Source organism: Zingiber officinale, chromosome 9B, assembly GCF_018446385.1.
Source record: "Zingiber officinale cultivar Zhangliang chromosome 9B, Zo_v1.1, whole genome shotgun sequence".
NCBI lineage: Eukaryota > Viridiplantae > Streptophyta > Magnoliopsida > Zingiberales > Zingiberaceae > Zingiber > Zingiber officinale.
Genome location: NC_056003.1, coordinates 91348642 through 91362604, shown reverse-complemented (window position 1 = coordinate 91362604; position 13963 = coordinate 91348642). Strand labels below are relative to the sequence as shown.

The following is a 13963-nucleotide window of genomic DNA, read 5'->3' as shown; positions in this document are numbered from 1 at the left end:
TATTCAAGCCTTCCGCCGACTCAATTAATTCTATAGATGGACGACTTGATTTCTAGGGGCGGAGTTAGAAATTACAAATCGGTAGATAATAAAAGTTATATATAAAAAAAATCCCAAGTTGATTGTAAAATTTAATTTAGAGATTTAGAGAGTAAATAATTGATTAAAATGTTAGATATATGGAAAAATTCATAATTACAGCTTCTCTCGTCCTAAAATACATTAGCCCATAAATTGGTCATCAGGAAAATCCAAGAAATCTAGATGAGTCCTGGCATGACATCTAATATCATCATTTATTTGAACTTCACGAGACATTAGGGAGTTCAATTAACTCAGATAAATATTTTTATTATGTGTTAGTCACTATTCCAAAGGTTAGTAGTCGTCTGTGATTTACCTTCTCTATGTTGACCCTATGACAGATTAACAGGGACACTGGGGCGAACATATTCGTCTTGTACCACCATGTATTAGGGAGCTCAAATCTCTTAGTACATAAAAAATAGATCACTTGTAATTACAGTCGAATTATAATCACGATTCGATTATAATTTTTTACGATTCCTCTTTAGGTTTACCATTCCCTCATATTATAATTTGGATCGGAACGGATGGTCGAAGACCATCCAGAGGCTACTCTCGCTCGGTGTTAGGCTACCTGATCATTTGTCCATCGTCAATAGTCTCTGACCATCCGTCCCAACATAAATTATAATCTTAAGGATCGGTACATTTAAAAAAAAATCATAATTAATTACAACCAAATATAATTATAAATAATTCATCTCTTAATTCAATTCTATGAATCTATTCTTCGTGTCATTATCAAGTAACAAGTATTCATCCGACTATTGTACACCCCTAAGATATTAGCGGAATAAAAAATTTGAAAAGTTCCTAGATGTGAATCCATTTGTGCTCCACGAATCAGGAATTAGTCTAAATAGATGGATTATAAAAAAAAAATCACCTAATTACGTACGTGTAGGAACGAGTCGAAGCGAATTGACTCGGCGACTGAGTCAGAACTCAGAACTCACAAGCGACTGTGAACGGAATTATCAACTAAATCAGATTTTTTTTAAAAAAAAAGATTGTTATTCAGTGATTCAAATTAATTAGTTGAATAACTCGAAGCAAATTATTATTATTTTTTGTTTTTTTTGAGGTAAAAACACTGCATGTTTATCCTGATTCTCCGATCCGAGTCACAACCCGGCGGGAGCGAGGCTGAGTTTGAGGTCGAGTTCGCACGACTCGGCCGGAACGGGCGAGTTGCCCGCCGAATTGCGCGTCCCCTTCTCAACGGAGATCCTCCGAACCGACGGTGCAGCTGGGTCGCCGGTGGAAGCGCGGGCGAAGACGGCGGGCCCCGAGACGGCCGGCGCAGTCGTGGACGAATAAGAAGGGAAGGCGCACCCGTGAGACACGTGCATGGGCGCCGCCGCCGACACAGGGGCCGTCGGCTCGTGCGTGCGGGAGAAGTAGAGCCACCGGACTGAGGCGCCTCGGAGTAGCTGCGCCGGAGGAGAGAAAGCCGACCCGATCGAATTCCGAGGAAACAGTAGGCCACCGCCGCTAGCGGCGGCGGAAGCGGCGAAGACGAGGTTCTGCTGCTGCAACTGCGCGCGCTTCATCTTCTGGCGCTCCTTCTTGTGCGCGTTCTGGTGGCCGCCGAGCGCCTGCGAATTAGTGAACTCGCGGCAGCAGTAGTGGCACTCATACTTGGCCCTGTCTCCGCTGCCACCTGTGGCGGCGGCAGCGTTGGCGGAGGAGGAGGAGACGGAGGCCAACTCGGCGGGCTCATCGGTCTCGGCCATGTTGAATCCAAACAGCTTCATCGCGTTGCCGCCATCGTCCATCGTCGTCGCCGACGAGTTATATAGAGAGGAATCGGAGGAAATGAAGGGATTAAATTGAACCCATTTCCTTTGTGAGCTCATTCATTTCTCCTTTCCCTTTATATATACCTCACCTTCACTTTGGTGCATTTACAATCACACTTAAGAAAATATTATATATATACATAGTTCCATATGCCCGAAACCCCCTCCTTGATTCACTTTTGATAATTGGGACATCTAAGAGGGCATCCGGATTTATGAAAATCGTTCAGGAGTGTGCAAGATAAGGGAGTACAAGCTATTTATATGATTGATACGTTAGACGATTATTCATTCGCGTCGATGCACAACAGGTGCTCGAGGCGCCTGGAATTAATCTAGGTGTCTCGAGCATTAGTTTAGCATAACCTTTTTTTAAATTCTAAGTTCTTTAAATTCTACCGTCCTAAAAATTATATACCAAATTTTAAATTCTAAACTCTAAAAAAATTTAAAAATTATATATACATCTTAAACACTATATCCTAAATACTAAACCTTAGATCCCAAATTTTAAATCATAACCATAAAGCTTTAAAAAAATACACACCCTAAATACTATATACACCTTGTGAGCATCTATTTTTTTTTAAACTTGAACACTATAACTCAACTTCTAAATTCTAAAAATAAAATTTAATTGGTTTAACTCATAAACTAAAAAAAAAATAAACAAAAAAAAAAGAATTTGTACCTATACTAAGGCATATGAATCAATTCGAGACACCTTAGTAAAAATCAACATGAAAAAGATAGATTTTACAATTGAGGCTCCTACGTATATTTCAGGCGCTTTAGTTGTGCATATATATATATATATATATATATATATATGGATGATCTAGAGGATAATTAATGAGCGTCACATGGATAAAAGAATATTGGAAACCTTTGTTGAGATAACGATTCCAACAGAGAAGTCGAGTTGACACCCCACCCCTTGGCATCTCGGCTCCTTGGCAATGCACATCAGAATGCATGACCATTTTAGGAAAAGAATAATCATCGCACAAATCTCTAATAATTTCAAGAAAAGAATAATCCTTGCATAAATCTTAGATTATTTCGAGAAAAAGATAGTGGTATGAATAAGTCTGACATTATTTAAGGAATTAAATCATGATAATGTAAATATCGTAATGAAAGAAAAAAAATTGTAGTCTCTCTATAAAAGGTAGCACTATCCGACATTCAAGGTACACACACACCTACATATATCAAAACCCTAATATTGTTCTTTTCCTCCTCCATCCTCTAACTTAAGCGCCAGAGTGGCTGCATTGGGAAACCCCTGACCATCATTTCAACCTCTTTTTCTCCAGTTTTGCTGTCATCTAGGCTCGTAAAACCATATCGTTCTCATTGTCATCCAATGATTAACGATTAAGTTGGCAACAAAGCTAATTCACCAGTGATTCACTCATCGATATTCATGAGCAAAATTAAATTGACACCGTCTGTGGAACCACTAAGTTAAAGACCTAAATTGAAACATTAAGATGAATAATACTAAAAGACCTAATGTCATCGCCATAGCAACAAAGGATTTTGACAAATCAGTAGCGACGACAATGTAAGCAGTGTTAAAGGGACAACCCTCGCATCCTCCACCAACGATCAATCCCTCAACCAAATTGCATCCTTGGTCAGTTGAAGCAACACAGTCATACCAGAGGGTACCTTGGCCTACGGGAATGCCGCAAATTGCTTCTTCCATACCGATTAATAAGTCTGTCACGAGAGAACATTCTGTAGAATCTTTAGGTGAAACCCCTCATCAAGATTTTACAAGCAAAAAGGACCTCAAATCTAATGGAATGAAAGCTCTTCGAGGCCATTCGTTTTCAAGGGATATCCTCCAGGATGAGTTGCTAAGATATTTTTGGGTGTTGTAGATCAAAGAATATAATGGTACTACAAATCCCAAAGATCACATATAAAAGTTGAGAATGTTTCTTTATTTCACTATTATATGGATGGTGTCAAGTGTCAAGGTTTCTTAACTACACCCTCAGGCTCGGTGCAGAGTGTTGGTGCAATCAACCTACGATTGATTGGGTACAATCATTGTTTTGATGTGTGTGTCAAAGAGTTTAAGTTAGGTTTCATATTGGTTTTAATATGTACTTAAGTCATGCAGGACTTGGTGAAACACACAAGCTTAGAAAGTCTCATCTTATGGCTCAGGTCCTTAAAGATTGGTGAAGGATGGTGCATCCGAGGGACCGTGGACAAGGAGTAACTGAGTGAAGCCGAAGGAAGCAGACTTCAAGGCAACATAAAGGATGACACGAAAAAGAGCTACGGCTTGAGTGCATCCGAGGGACGAAGGCTGAGAAAGAAGACTTCAAGGGAAACTTTGGAGAGGATGAGTGAGAGTGTGTAATTGGGACCAGTCGACTGATGGTTATGACAGTCAATTGGTCCAGTTAATTGATCAGTTAAATGAGAACGAACAGAGACATTTTGTTCTCCCAGTCTGCAGCTACCAGTTAACTGGTACTTTTACAGTTGATTGGTGTTAGATCGAAAAGCGCTAGGGGGGTGGTGAATAGCGCTCGTGGCTTTCACTTATAGAATTCGAAAACGTTCGAGTAATGCAGCGGAATAACAAATGAAACACACACAAGAATACCCAAGTATTTTTACTTGGTTCGGAGCCTTGGGTGACTCCTACTCTAAGGCTCACACTCGTTAAGCATTTACTTTAGGCAATCACTATAAGTTCGTAAATATACAACGATGAAGTACAAGAAATGCAATAAATAAGTTATACCGACAACAAAAATACTAAGTTTGAAGCTCCTAGTCGTCGGGGGTGTTGCTACAGCTGTTATGGATCGTCTCGTTCACAACACACGGAAGAAGGATTGTTTGGAAGTCGTTGTTATAAGCTGCTGGTCGAGACCTCTATAAAAGGGTTGTTGAAGGCACCTCAAAGCCCCTTGAGGGTGCCTCCATCACAGCCAAGTCAGTCACGCAGATAAGCCCAGACTCCTTCGTCGCTTATCCACTTGAAGGTGCCTCCATGCTCCTTCAGGGCACCTTTAAGGCTGTTCAAGGCGCCTCAAGCCTCCATGAGGGTGCCTCCAGCTCCGTTGTGTGCACCTCTGCCCCTTTGCACCCGAGGCGCCTCCAAGCTCCATGAGGGCGCCTCGGGTACTGTTCACTCGAGGTAAACTTTGCTCTTTTGACCATGCAAGACATGTTAGTTCACAATACAACAACATATCCTACAAAATAAAGTTAGCACATAATAATAGCATAAAAACAAATGTATGACAGTCACCGGACTGTCCGGTTCTGACTTCGGATTTCCGACTAGAAACCCTAGGTCGAACCGACGCCTACTGTTCCCTCCGCAGGAATGCATCCTCACCTATTCAACTCAGGAGAGCATACCTGATGTCAGTCCGGTCCTCGAGACCGACTGGACTTTCTACCTAGGGTTACCACCCCCTAGGGATTTCCGTCATCTAGGATTACCTCCCCCTAGGACCTAAGGTTACCCCCCCCCCCTTAGGATTTAATTTCTACCACCTAGAGTTACCACCTCCTAGGACCTAAGGTTGCCGCCCCTTAGAGTTTTCCTCCACCTAGGGTTACCACCCCCTAGGACCTAAGGTTACCGCCCCTTAGGGTTTTCCACCTGCCTAACCGCAGTTAAGACTTTCCTGCAACCTCATTCATACATGTTAGATAACAAGACAACTTAACTTTGAACACTTTGACATAATCAAAACACAGGTTCGATTATCGAATGCTTCCTGCACCAACAATCTCCCCCTTTTTGATTATGGCAACACAGTTCAAAGTTAAGTAAAAATATAATAGTAAATAAGAAATTTAGACATGAGCATTAATGTAAAAATTTATGCTCCTCCTTATGTTTAAATTCTTAATTTACTTAACTTCTTATTAACTTTAATTTTTCTCTCCCCCTTTAACATAAATCAAAAAGAATAGGTAGAGAGAAAAAATAGAAAAATATTCTATGTAATTCTAAGCTCCCCCTGAAGAGTAGCATTTAGCTGAATTTAGTTTTAAAAATGCTTAGCTACTTTAGAAATGCTTTGAAAAAATATTTAACTTTTTCAACAAAAACTTAGATAAACACAAGTTTTGTATCTTTTTTGAAAAATAAACTTAGCTAAATTTTCAGCTTTAAAATGGTTGTGTTGATAAAACACCTTGCTAAATAGCTAAGTTTAGAAAATATTTTAATTTAATATTTAGTTTTGAAAATGATCCTGTCCGAGTCGCTGAATCAACGAACGCTGGGTATGTGGCGCTCTCCGCCGGCTGACGTAGATCTCCGACTACTTGTGCTGACTTTCGGCGAACCTGCAAAGAAGTCGGGCCGGGAAGGGGTTCCCGGCGACGACCCTCCGACGCTCAAGTCAGGCAAGAGGAAAACTATGAAGTGGCTCCGAAGATGAAGAAATTTGTACCTCCGACGAAGTCTGAGGGCTCTTATATAGAGCTGTGGGGAGGCTTGTGCACACCTACCGAGGCATACACGTGTCCTGTACCATACCTTAGTATGGGCTTGCCAGAGGAGCATGCCTGACACTATACTGCTACAGTCTGAGCACCTCTCTGATAGGACAGCAGAGCCTTCCGTCGTACGATTCTGCGCATGGCCTAGTCGTCAAATATGCCTACTATCAGAAGATGATGTTCCCCAATGTCCCCTTGTCCTTGTCTCCTTTTTTCCCCGAGCCGAGCGTTCATCCGCTCGGCAGGCATAGGTCCGACCGGGTGCTCGGCTGAGAGTGTTCCACAGTAACGATATTTTATGCTTCGGCCGAGCGAGCTATCCGCTCGGCCAGGTGACCCTTTTCACTATGAGCGTCGGAAACCCGCCCATGGTCGGGTTGTCTTCTGTCCGGCTCGGGAAGCTCCTGGCCGAATGTCAGGTCGGCCCGGCATCCTTCCGTTCGGCCGGCATGCTTTCGTTCGGCGCGGCATCTTTCCGTTCGGCCCGGCATGCTTCCGTTCGGCACGGCATCCTTCCGTCCGGCTCGGCATGCTTCCGTTCGGCGCGGCATCCTTCCGTTCGGCCCGGCATGCTTCCGTTCGGCGCGAACTTGGGGTTGACCTCCACGTGTCTTTGACCCTCCGCCCATGAGGGTCCCCCGTCCTTACCACCGGATCACATGCCTCCCCTTCAAGTCTAGTCGAAGGAGGCGCATAGTCCGACTGACTAGACGCCCGTAGTGCCGAGCGGTGCATCCAAGAAACCATCATCCGCTTCTCCTCGTTAATCGCCTCTCATCCCACCTCTCTTGCGTTTTGCAAGGGATTTCTCACAAAGTATTTTGTATAGCTAGTCCGCTCGGCTGAATATATCTCGTTTCGCAAATGGGATTTTCGTCAGATGTTTACAAGGTACTCTTGGTAACCCGTCCGCTTGCACACTTGGTCCGCCGGACTCGCTTAGTTGAATACATGCATGACTTTAACTGGAATTACCGCTAAACAACATTACTTCCGGCCGGAGGGTTTATAGTCGCCGACGCGACTCTCGATATTTAACGTCGGAGCTCGACGGTCTTCCGGCCGGAGGGTTTATAGTCGCCGGCGCAACTCTCGATTTTTAACGTCGGAGCTCGACAGTCTTCCAGCCGGAGGGTTTATAGTCGCCGGCACAACTCTCGATTTTTAACGTCGGAGCTCGACGGTCTTCGGCTTGGAGTGTTTATAGTCGCCGGCTCGACTCTCGATTTTTAACGTTGGAGCTCGACGGTCTTCCGCTCAGAGTGTTTATAGTCGCCGGCACAACTCTCGATTTTTAACGTCGGAGCTCGACGGTCTTCCGCTCGAAGGGTTTAAAGTCGCCGGCACGACTCGATATTTAACGTCGGAGCTCGACGGTCTTCCGCTCGGAGGGTTTATAGTCGCCGGCTCGAGTCGATATTTAACGTCGGAGCTCGACGGTCTTCCGCTCAGAGGGTTTATAGTCGCCGACCCGACTCGATTTTTAACGTCGGAGCTCGACGGTCTTCCGCTCGGAGGGTTTATAGTCGCCGACCCGACTCGATTTTTAACGTCGGAGCTCGACGGTCTTCCGCTCGGAGGGTTTATAGTCGCCGGCTCGACTCTCGATATTTAACGTCGGAGCTCGACGGTCTTCCGTTCGGAGGGTTTATAGTCGCCGGCACGACTCTCGATATTTAATGTCGGAGCTCGACGGTCTTTCGCTCAGAGGGTTTATAGTCTCCGGCTCGACTCTCGATTTTTAACGTCGGAGCTCGACGGTCTTCCGCTCGGAGGGTTTATAGTCGCCGGCTCGACTCTCGATATTTAACGTCGGAGCTCGACGGTCTTCCGCTCGGAGTGTTTATAGTCACCGGCACGACTCTCGATTTTTAACGTCGGAGCTCGACGGTCTTCCTCTCGGAGGGTTTAAAGTCGCCAGTACGACTCGTCGGAGCTCAACGGTCTTCCGCTCGGAGGGTTTATAGTCGCCGGCTCGACTCGATATTTAACGTCGGAGCTCGACGGTCTTCCGCTCAAAGGGTTTATAGTCGCCGGCCCGACTCGATTTTTAACGTCGGAGCTCGATGGTCTTCCGCTCGGAGGGTTTATAGTCGTCGGCCCCACTTTCGATTTTTAACGTCGGAGCTCGACGGTCTTCCGATTCGGCTGGCGATGCCCTATACTTAGTTCTAATTTTCCGATCTTTTATTCCTGCATTTCAAGTACACAGCCGAACAGAAAATATGCAACATACAGTACATTGGCGCACCTTTCACCCCGCTTGGTAAGGCTGGAGGTGGTTCGCACTCCATGGTCGATCTAGTTGCCGTCCGTCTTCATCTTCCAGATAATAGGCACCCGAGCAGAGCTTTTAGATGACTTTGAAGGGGCCCGATGAAAATGGAACCGTGGCAGGCGGTGCTTCCGCTCGGCCACCTGACGCTGACATCGCTTGTTGCTCCATCCGTTCGGCGTGCGCCTTTTGTCTTTGTTGCTCCACAAGCTTAGCTGCTCTTGCCTCGATTAGAGCGTCGAGCTCCTTCTGGGAGAGCATTACGGTGTGTTGTCGTCCAGCTTCGTTCATCTCTTCCGCTCGGATGCAGGTGTGTTCCCACAGACGGCGCCAAATTGATCATGTCCGAGTCGCTGAATTAACGAACGCTGGGTATGTGGCGCTCTCCGCCGGCTGACGTAGATCTCTGGCTACTTGTGCTGACTTCCGGCAAACCTGCAAAGAAGTCGGACCGGGAAGGGGTTCCCGGCGACGACCCTCCGACGCTCAAGTCAGACAAGAGGAAAACTATGAAGTGGCTCCGAAGATGAAGAAATTTGTACCTCCGGCGAAGTCTGAGGGCTCTTATATAGAGCTGTGGGGAGGCTTGTGCACACCTACCGAGACATACACGTGTCCTGTACCATACCTTAGTATGGGCTTGCCAGAGGAGCATGCCTGACACCATACTGCTACAGTCTGAGCACCTCTCTGATGGGACAGCAGAGCCTTTCGTCGTACGATTCTGCGCATGGCATGGTCGTCAAATATGCCTACTATCAGAAGATGATGTTCCCCAATGTCCCCTTGTCCTTGTCTCCTTTTTTCCCCGAGCCGAGCGTTCATCCGCTCGGCAGGCATAGGTCCGACCGGGTGCTCGGCTGAGAGTGTTCCACAGCAACGATATTTTATGCTTCGGCCGAGCGGGCTATCCGCTCGGCCAGGTGACCCTTTTCACTATGAGCGTCGGAAACCCGCCCATGGTCGGGTTGTCTTCTGTCCGGCCCGGGAAGCTCCTGGCCGAATGTCAGGTCGGCCCGGCATCCTTCCGTTCGGCGAGGCATCCTTCCGTTCGGCCCGGCATCCTTCCGTTCGGCCCGGCATGCTTCCGTTCGGTGCGGCATCCTTCCGTCCAGCTCGACATGCTTCCGTTCGGCGCGGCATCCTTCCGTTCGGCCCGACATCCTTCCGTTCGGCCCGGCATGTTTCCGTTCGGCGCGAACTTGGGGTTGACCTCCACGTGTCTTTGACCCTCCGCCCATGAGGGTCCCCCGTCCTTACCACCGGATCAGAAAATTACTGAGCTAAAAACTTAGTTGAAAGGGACTTTAATAAACATTAGGGTTTGAAAAAAAATTCTTACAAAAATACTTAGCTTTTAAAAAAAAACTTATCCCCCCCCTTTCTTTTTTTAAAAAAATAACTTAGTTAAATTTTTGTTTTGAAAATATTTTTATCAAAGACTTAACTAAACTTTTGAAAATAATCATTTTGTCAAGTATTTAGCTTTAAAAAGACTTATCTTTAAAAAGACTTTGAGAATTTTAACACTTAGCTTCAAAACATAAAACACTTAGATTCAAGTTAAGGTTTTGAAAAAGTACTTAACTTAAAACAAATTTTGATAAAAGCTTTTTCTAAAGGACAAATTTAATAGAATCTTAGATTTAAAGTTAAAAACTTAACTAAAAAATATTTTCTTGAAAAACTACTTAATTAAGTATGTGATTTGAAAAATACTTGAGTAAATACTTAATTTTTGTAGATAATTTACTTTTCATTTTAAAAATAAATTAAAAATTTAGAAGTATTAAGAAATTTAAGAAAACTTAGCTCGACTTCCTTCACCACCCTTGATTAATGCCTTAATAAATTCTTAGGGTCCTAGAATCCAAGAATACAAATTAACAGAAACTTAGCAATTGTTACATATGATTTTCGTAAATTTCCATCTCACCTATTTTAGGTTATCAAACATGTTCAGCTTATTAGTGAGTGTGAGACAGAGTTAACTTTATTTAATTTTTTATCAATATTTGAAATTGAGATAAGTTTGAAAATTTAGTGAGTTTGAATTTCAAATGAGTAAACATTTAAATTTTTGAAGATTTTGAATTAACTATAATTTGAAAATTAATTATTATATGATTTGAAAATTCAAAATTTAATAATTGAAAATTATAATGATTTTGAATTTTGAAAATATTATGATTTGAAAATCATAATTTTGTAGTTAATGATTTTAAATTTAGAAATTATTATGATTTGAAAATTATAATTTTGTAGATAATTATTTTGAAATTTAGAAATTATTATGATTTGAAAATTGAAATTTTAATAATTGAAAATTATAATTTTGTAGATAATGATAATGATTTTGAAATTATTATGATTTGAAAATTATAATTTTGTAGATAATTATTTTGAAAGATTAAAATTAATTAAGTTAAATTTATTAAATTGATTAAATTAAATTAAGGTTGATTAATTAGATTAAATTAAATTAGATGAATTAAATTCGACTAAGTTCATCCTAGGTCCATCTCACCCGATTCTAAATTATCAATCAGGGAACTTTATGTATTTTTGTGAGATAACTATCTTTAATTTAGATTATATCTAAGGATTAATTTACATTTGAGTTAGATTTAGGTTTTTCAATTATTCAATTAAATACACATTTCTAAGATTAACTCACAGGCTATGGCAAGGCACTAGGCCTTCTTGGGTATGTGATCATCCACCACTTCTAGACAGAGCCTTTCAAAGAAATTATATATTTAATTTTCTTTTTGAAATCCCTAGGATTAACTAATCAAGTGTAAATTATGTCTAGGTCCTTAATCTAGCCTAATCAAAGCATGCATAAAAATAAAGTAGAAAATAACAATCATCAAGCAATTATATTTATTTATTAAGATAGTTTTTCTATTGACTCTCCCTGGATCATAGCCTCGATATGGTCTATCAAGGTAATGTACTTGATCCTTGGGGATCTAATATTGACCAAGTCCAACTTGATTGACCAAGTTGGACTTAGGTACCCATGTTTGGACTACCTTTCTATTCGGCCTGTTAACAAGCGATAGATAAGACTGGTACTTTCTTCTAGCTTTAAACCCTAGTCCGGATCGATTGTATACGACTTTTTGTTTTCCAAGAATCAAGTCAAGATTCTGGAAACCCAGTGTGAACCGTTCCAATGCTATCTTCAAATCCTTGACTTGTATTTTTAGGCTGGAATTATCTTCCTCAAGCTTTTGGACTTGAGTTGAGGTTCCAGTCTGAATCGAGTCAGTCAAGGATTCGGAGTTGGTCACTTCTTTAAGGGATGTTACCTCCTTTAGAAGTGATCTAATCCGAATGTTGGATTTAGCTAATTTATGTATTAAATAATTAATTAAATTGTATAGGCGAGAAGTACTTACAAAGAAGTTAGGCCCTTTGAAAATGAATACGGATCCGTGACTTCTCTCGGATTCAGCTTCCGATTCATCCTCGCTTCCGGATTCGTTAATTTGGTCTCGGGCCACCATTGCAAGGAAACTCGTCTGTTCGAGTTTTTCATCGTCGGACTCTTCTGAGAAAGACTCGTCCCAAGTCGCCTTCAGAGCCTTCTTCTTTCTTAGTTTCTACGCGTCTTTCTAGTTCGGACAGTTTGCCTTGATGTGCCCCTTCTGGTTGCATCTGTAGCAGGTGACTTCGACTTTCATCTGTAGACAGAGCCTTTCAAAGAAAATATATATTTAATTTTCCTTTTGAAACACCTAGGTTTAACTAACCAAGTGTAAATTACGCCTTGGTCCTTAAGCAATCCTAATCTAAGCATGCATAATACAAGTAAAATAAATAAACAATCACCAATCAATTTTATTTATTTATTAAGATAGTTTTTCTATTGGCTCCCCCTGGATCATAGCCTCGATATGGTCTATCAAGGTAATGTACTTGATCTTTGGGGACCTAATATTGACTAAATCTAACTTGATTGGCCAAGTTAGAGTTAGGTATCCATGCTTGGACTATCTTATTATTTGGTATATTCACTAAAGTTAGATAGGTTCGATATTCCTTTTTAGTTTTAAATCCTAATCCAGATCTGTTGTAAATGGTTCTTTGTTTTTCAAGAATTAGGTCAAGATTCTTGGAGCCCAAAGAAAACCGTTCCAACATTTTCTTCAAATCCTTGACTTGAGTTTTCAGGCTGGAATTTTCTTCCTCAAGTTTTTGGACTTGAGTTGAGTTTCCAGTCTGAATTGGGTTAGGCAAGGATTCGAAGTTAGTCACTTCTTTAAAAGTTGTTACCTCCTTTAGAAGTGACTTGATCCTAATATTTGATTTTGCTAATTTTTGCATTAAATAATTTACTAAATTATGTAACTGCGAGATACTTACAGCGGGGTCAGGCCCTTTAGAAAAGGATACGGATCCGTGGCTTCTCTCGGACTCAGCCTCCGATTCGTCCTCGCTTCCGGATCCATTGATGTAGTCCCGGGCCATCATTGCGAGAAAACTCGTCTGTTCGAGTTCTTCGTCGTCGAATTCTTCCGAGGATGACTCATCCTAGGTCACCTTCAGAGCCTTCATTCTCCGTTGCTGCTTCTTTGCATCCTTTTAATTTGGGCAGTTGGCTTTGATGTGCCCCTTCTGATTGCAACCGTAGCATGTCACTTCGAATTGTACGTTTGACTTCGGTTGAGCCTCCTTGGATTGGATTGCCTTCTTGAGGTCCTTCTTGTTGAAGCCTTTCTTCTTCTTGTAGAGTTTCCTTACTAATTTAACGAGTTCAGTCGTAAGTTCGTCGTCTTCATCGTCTGAGTCAGTTTCTTCTTCTGACTCCGGTTCGGTTCTGCGCTTTGAGCTTGGTTCGCGTGGTCTGCTACTACCTGCAACCAAAGCTATACCCTTCTCGACCGGGTGTGCATTAGTTTGCTCATGTAATTGAAATTCAGATAAGAATTCGTCTAATTTAATTGAAGATAAGTCCTTGGATACCTTGTACGCATCTACCATGGATGCCCACAAGGTATTCCTAGGAAAGGCGTTGAGTGCATACCTTATTACATCTCTGTTCTCCACTTTCTATCCTATGGCATGGAGTCCATTCAGCAAATCTTGAATTCTGGCGTGAAGATGGCTTGCTGTTTCTCCTTCCTGCATTTTGATATTATATAATTTATTGAAAAGCAGATCTCACTTACTTACCTTGGTTTCTGATGTGCCCTCATGTAGTTCGATTAGCTTTTCCCATAGCTCCTTTGCACTTGAGAATGGTCCTACTCTATTGAGTTCCTCCTTTATCAGACCACACTGGAGTATGCAG

At 42.4% G+C, this 13963-nt stretch overlaps 1 protein-coding gene across 1 annotated transcript; it reads right to left on the bottom strand.

Moving 5' to 3' along the window:
• Positions 1-1127: 1127 nt before the first annotated feature.
• On the bottom strand, positions 1128-1985 carry LOC122022727 (zinc finger protein GIS3-like). The gene has a single exon (XM_042580803.1). The coding sequence runs from the start codon at positions 1944-1946 to the stop codon at positions 1212-1214; it is 735 nt and encodes a 244-aa protein (XP_042436737.1). The 5' UTR covers positions 1947-1985; the 3' UTR covers positions 1128-1211.
• Positions 1986-13963: the final 11978 nt, after the last annotated feature.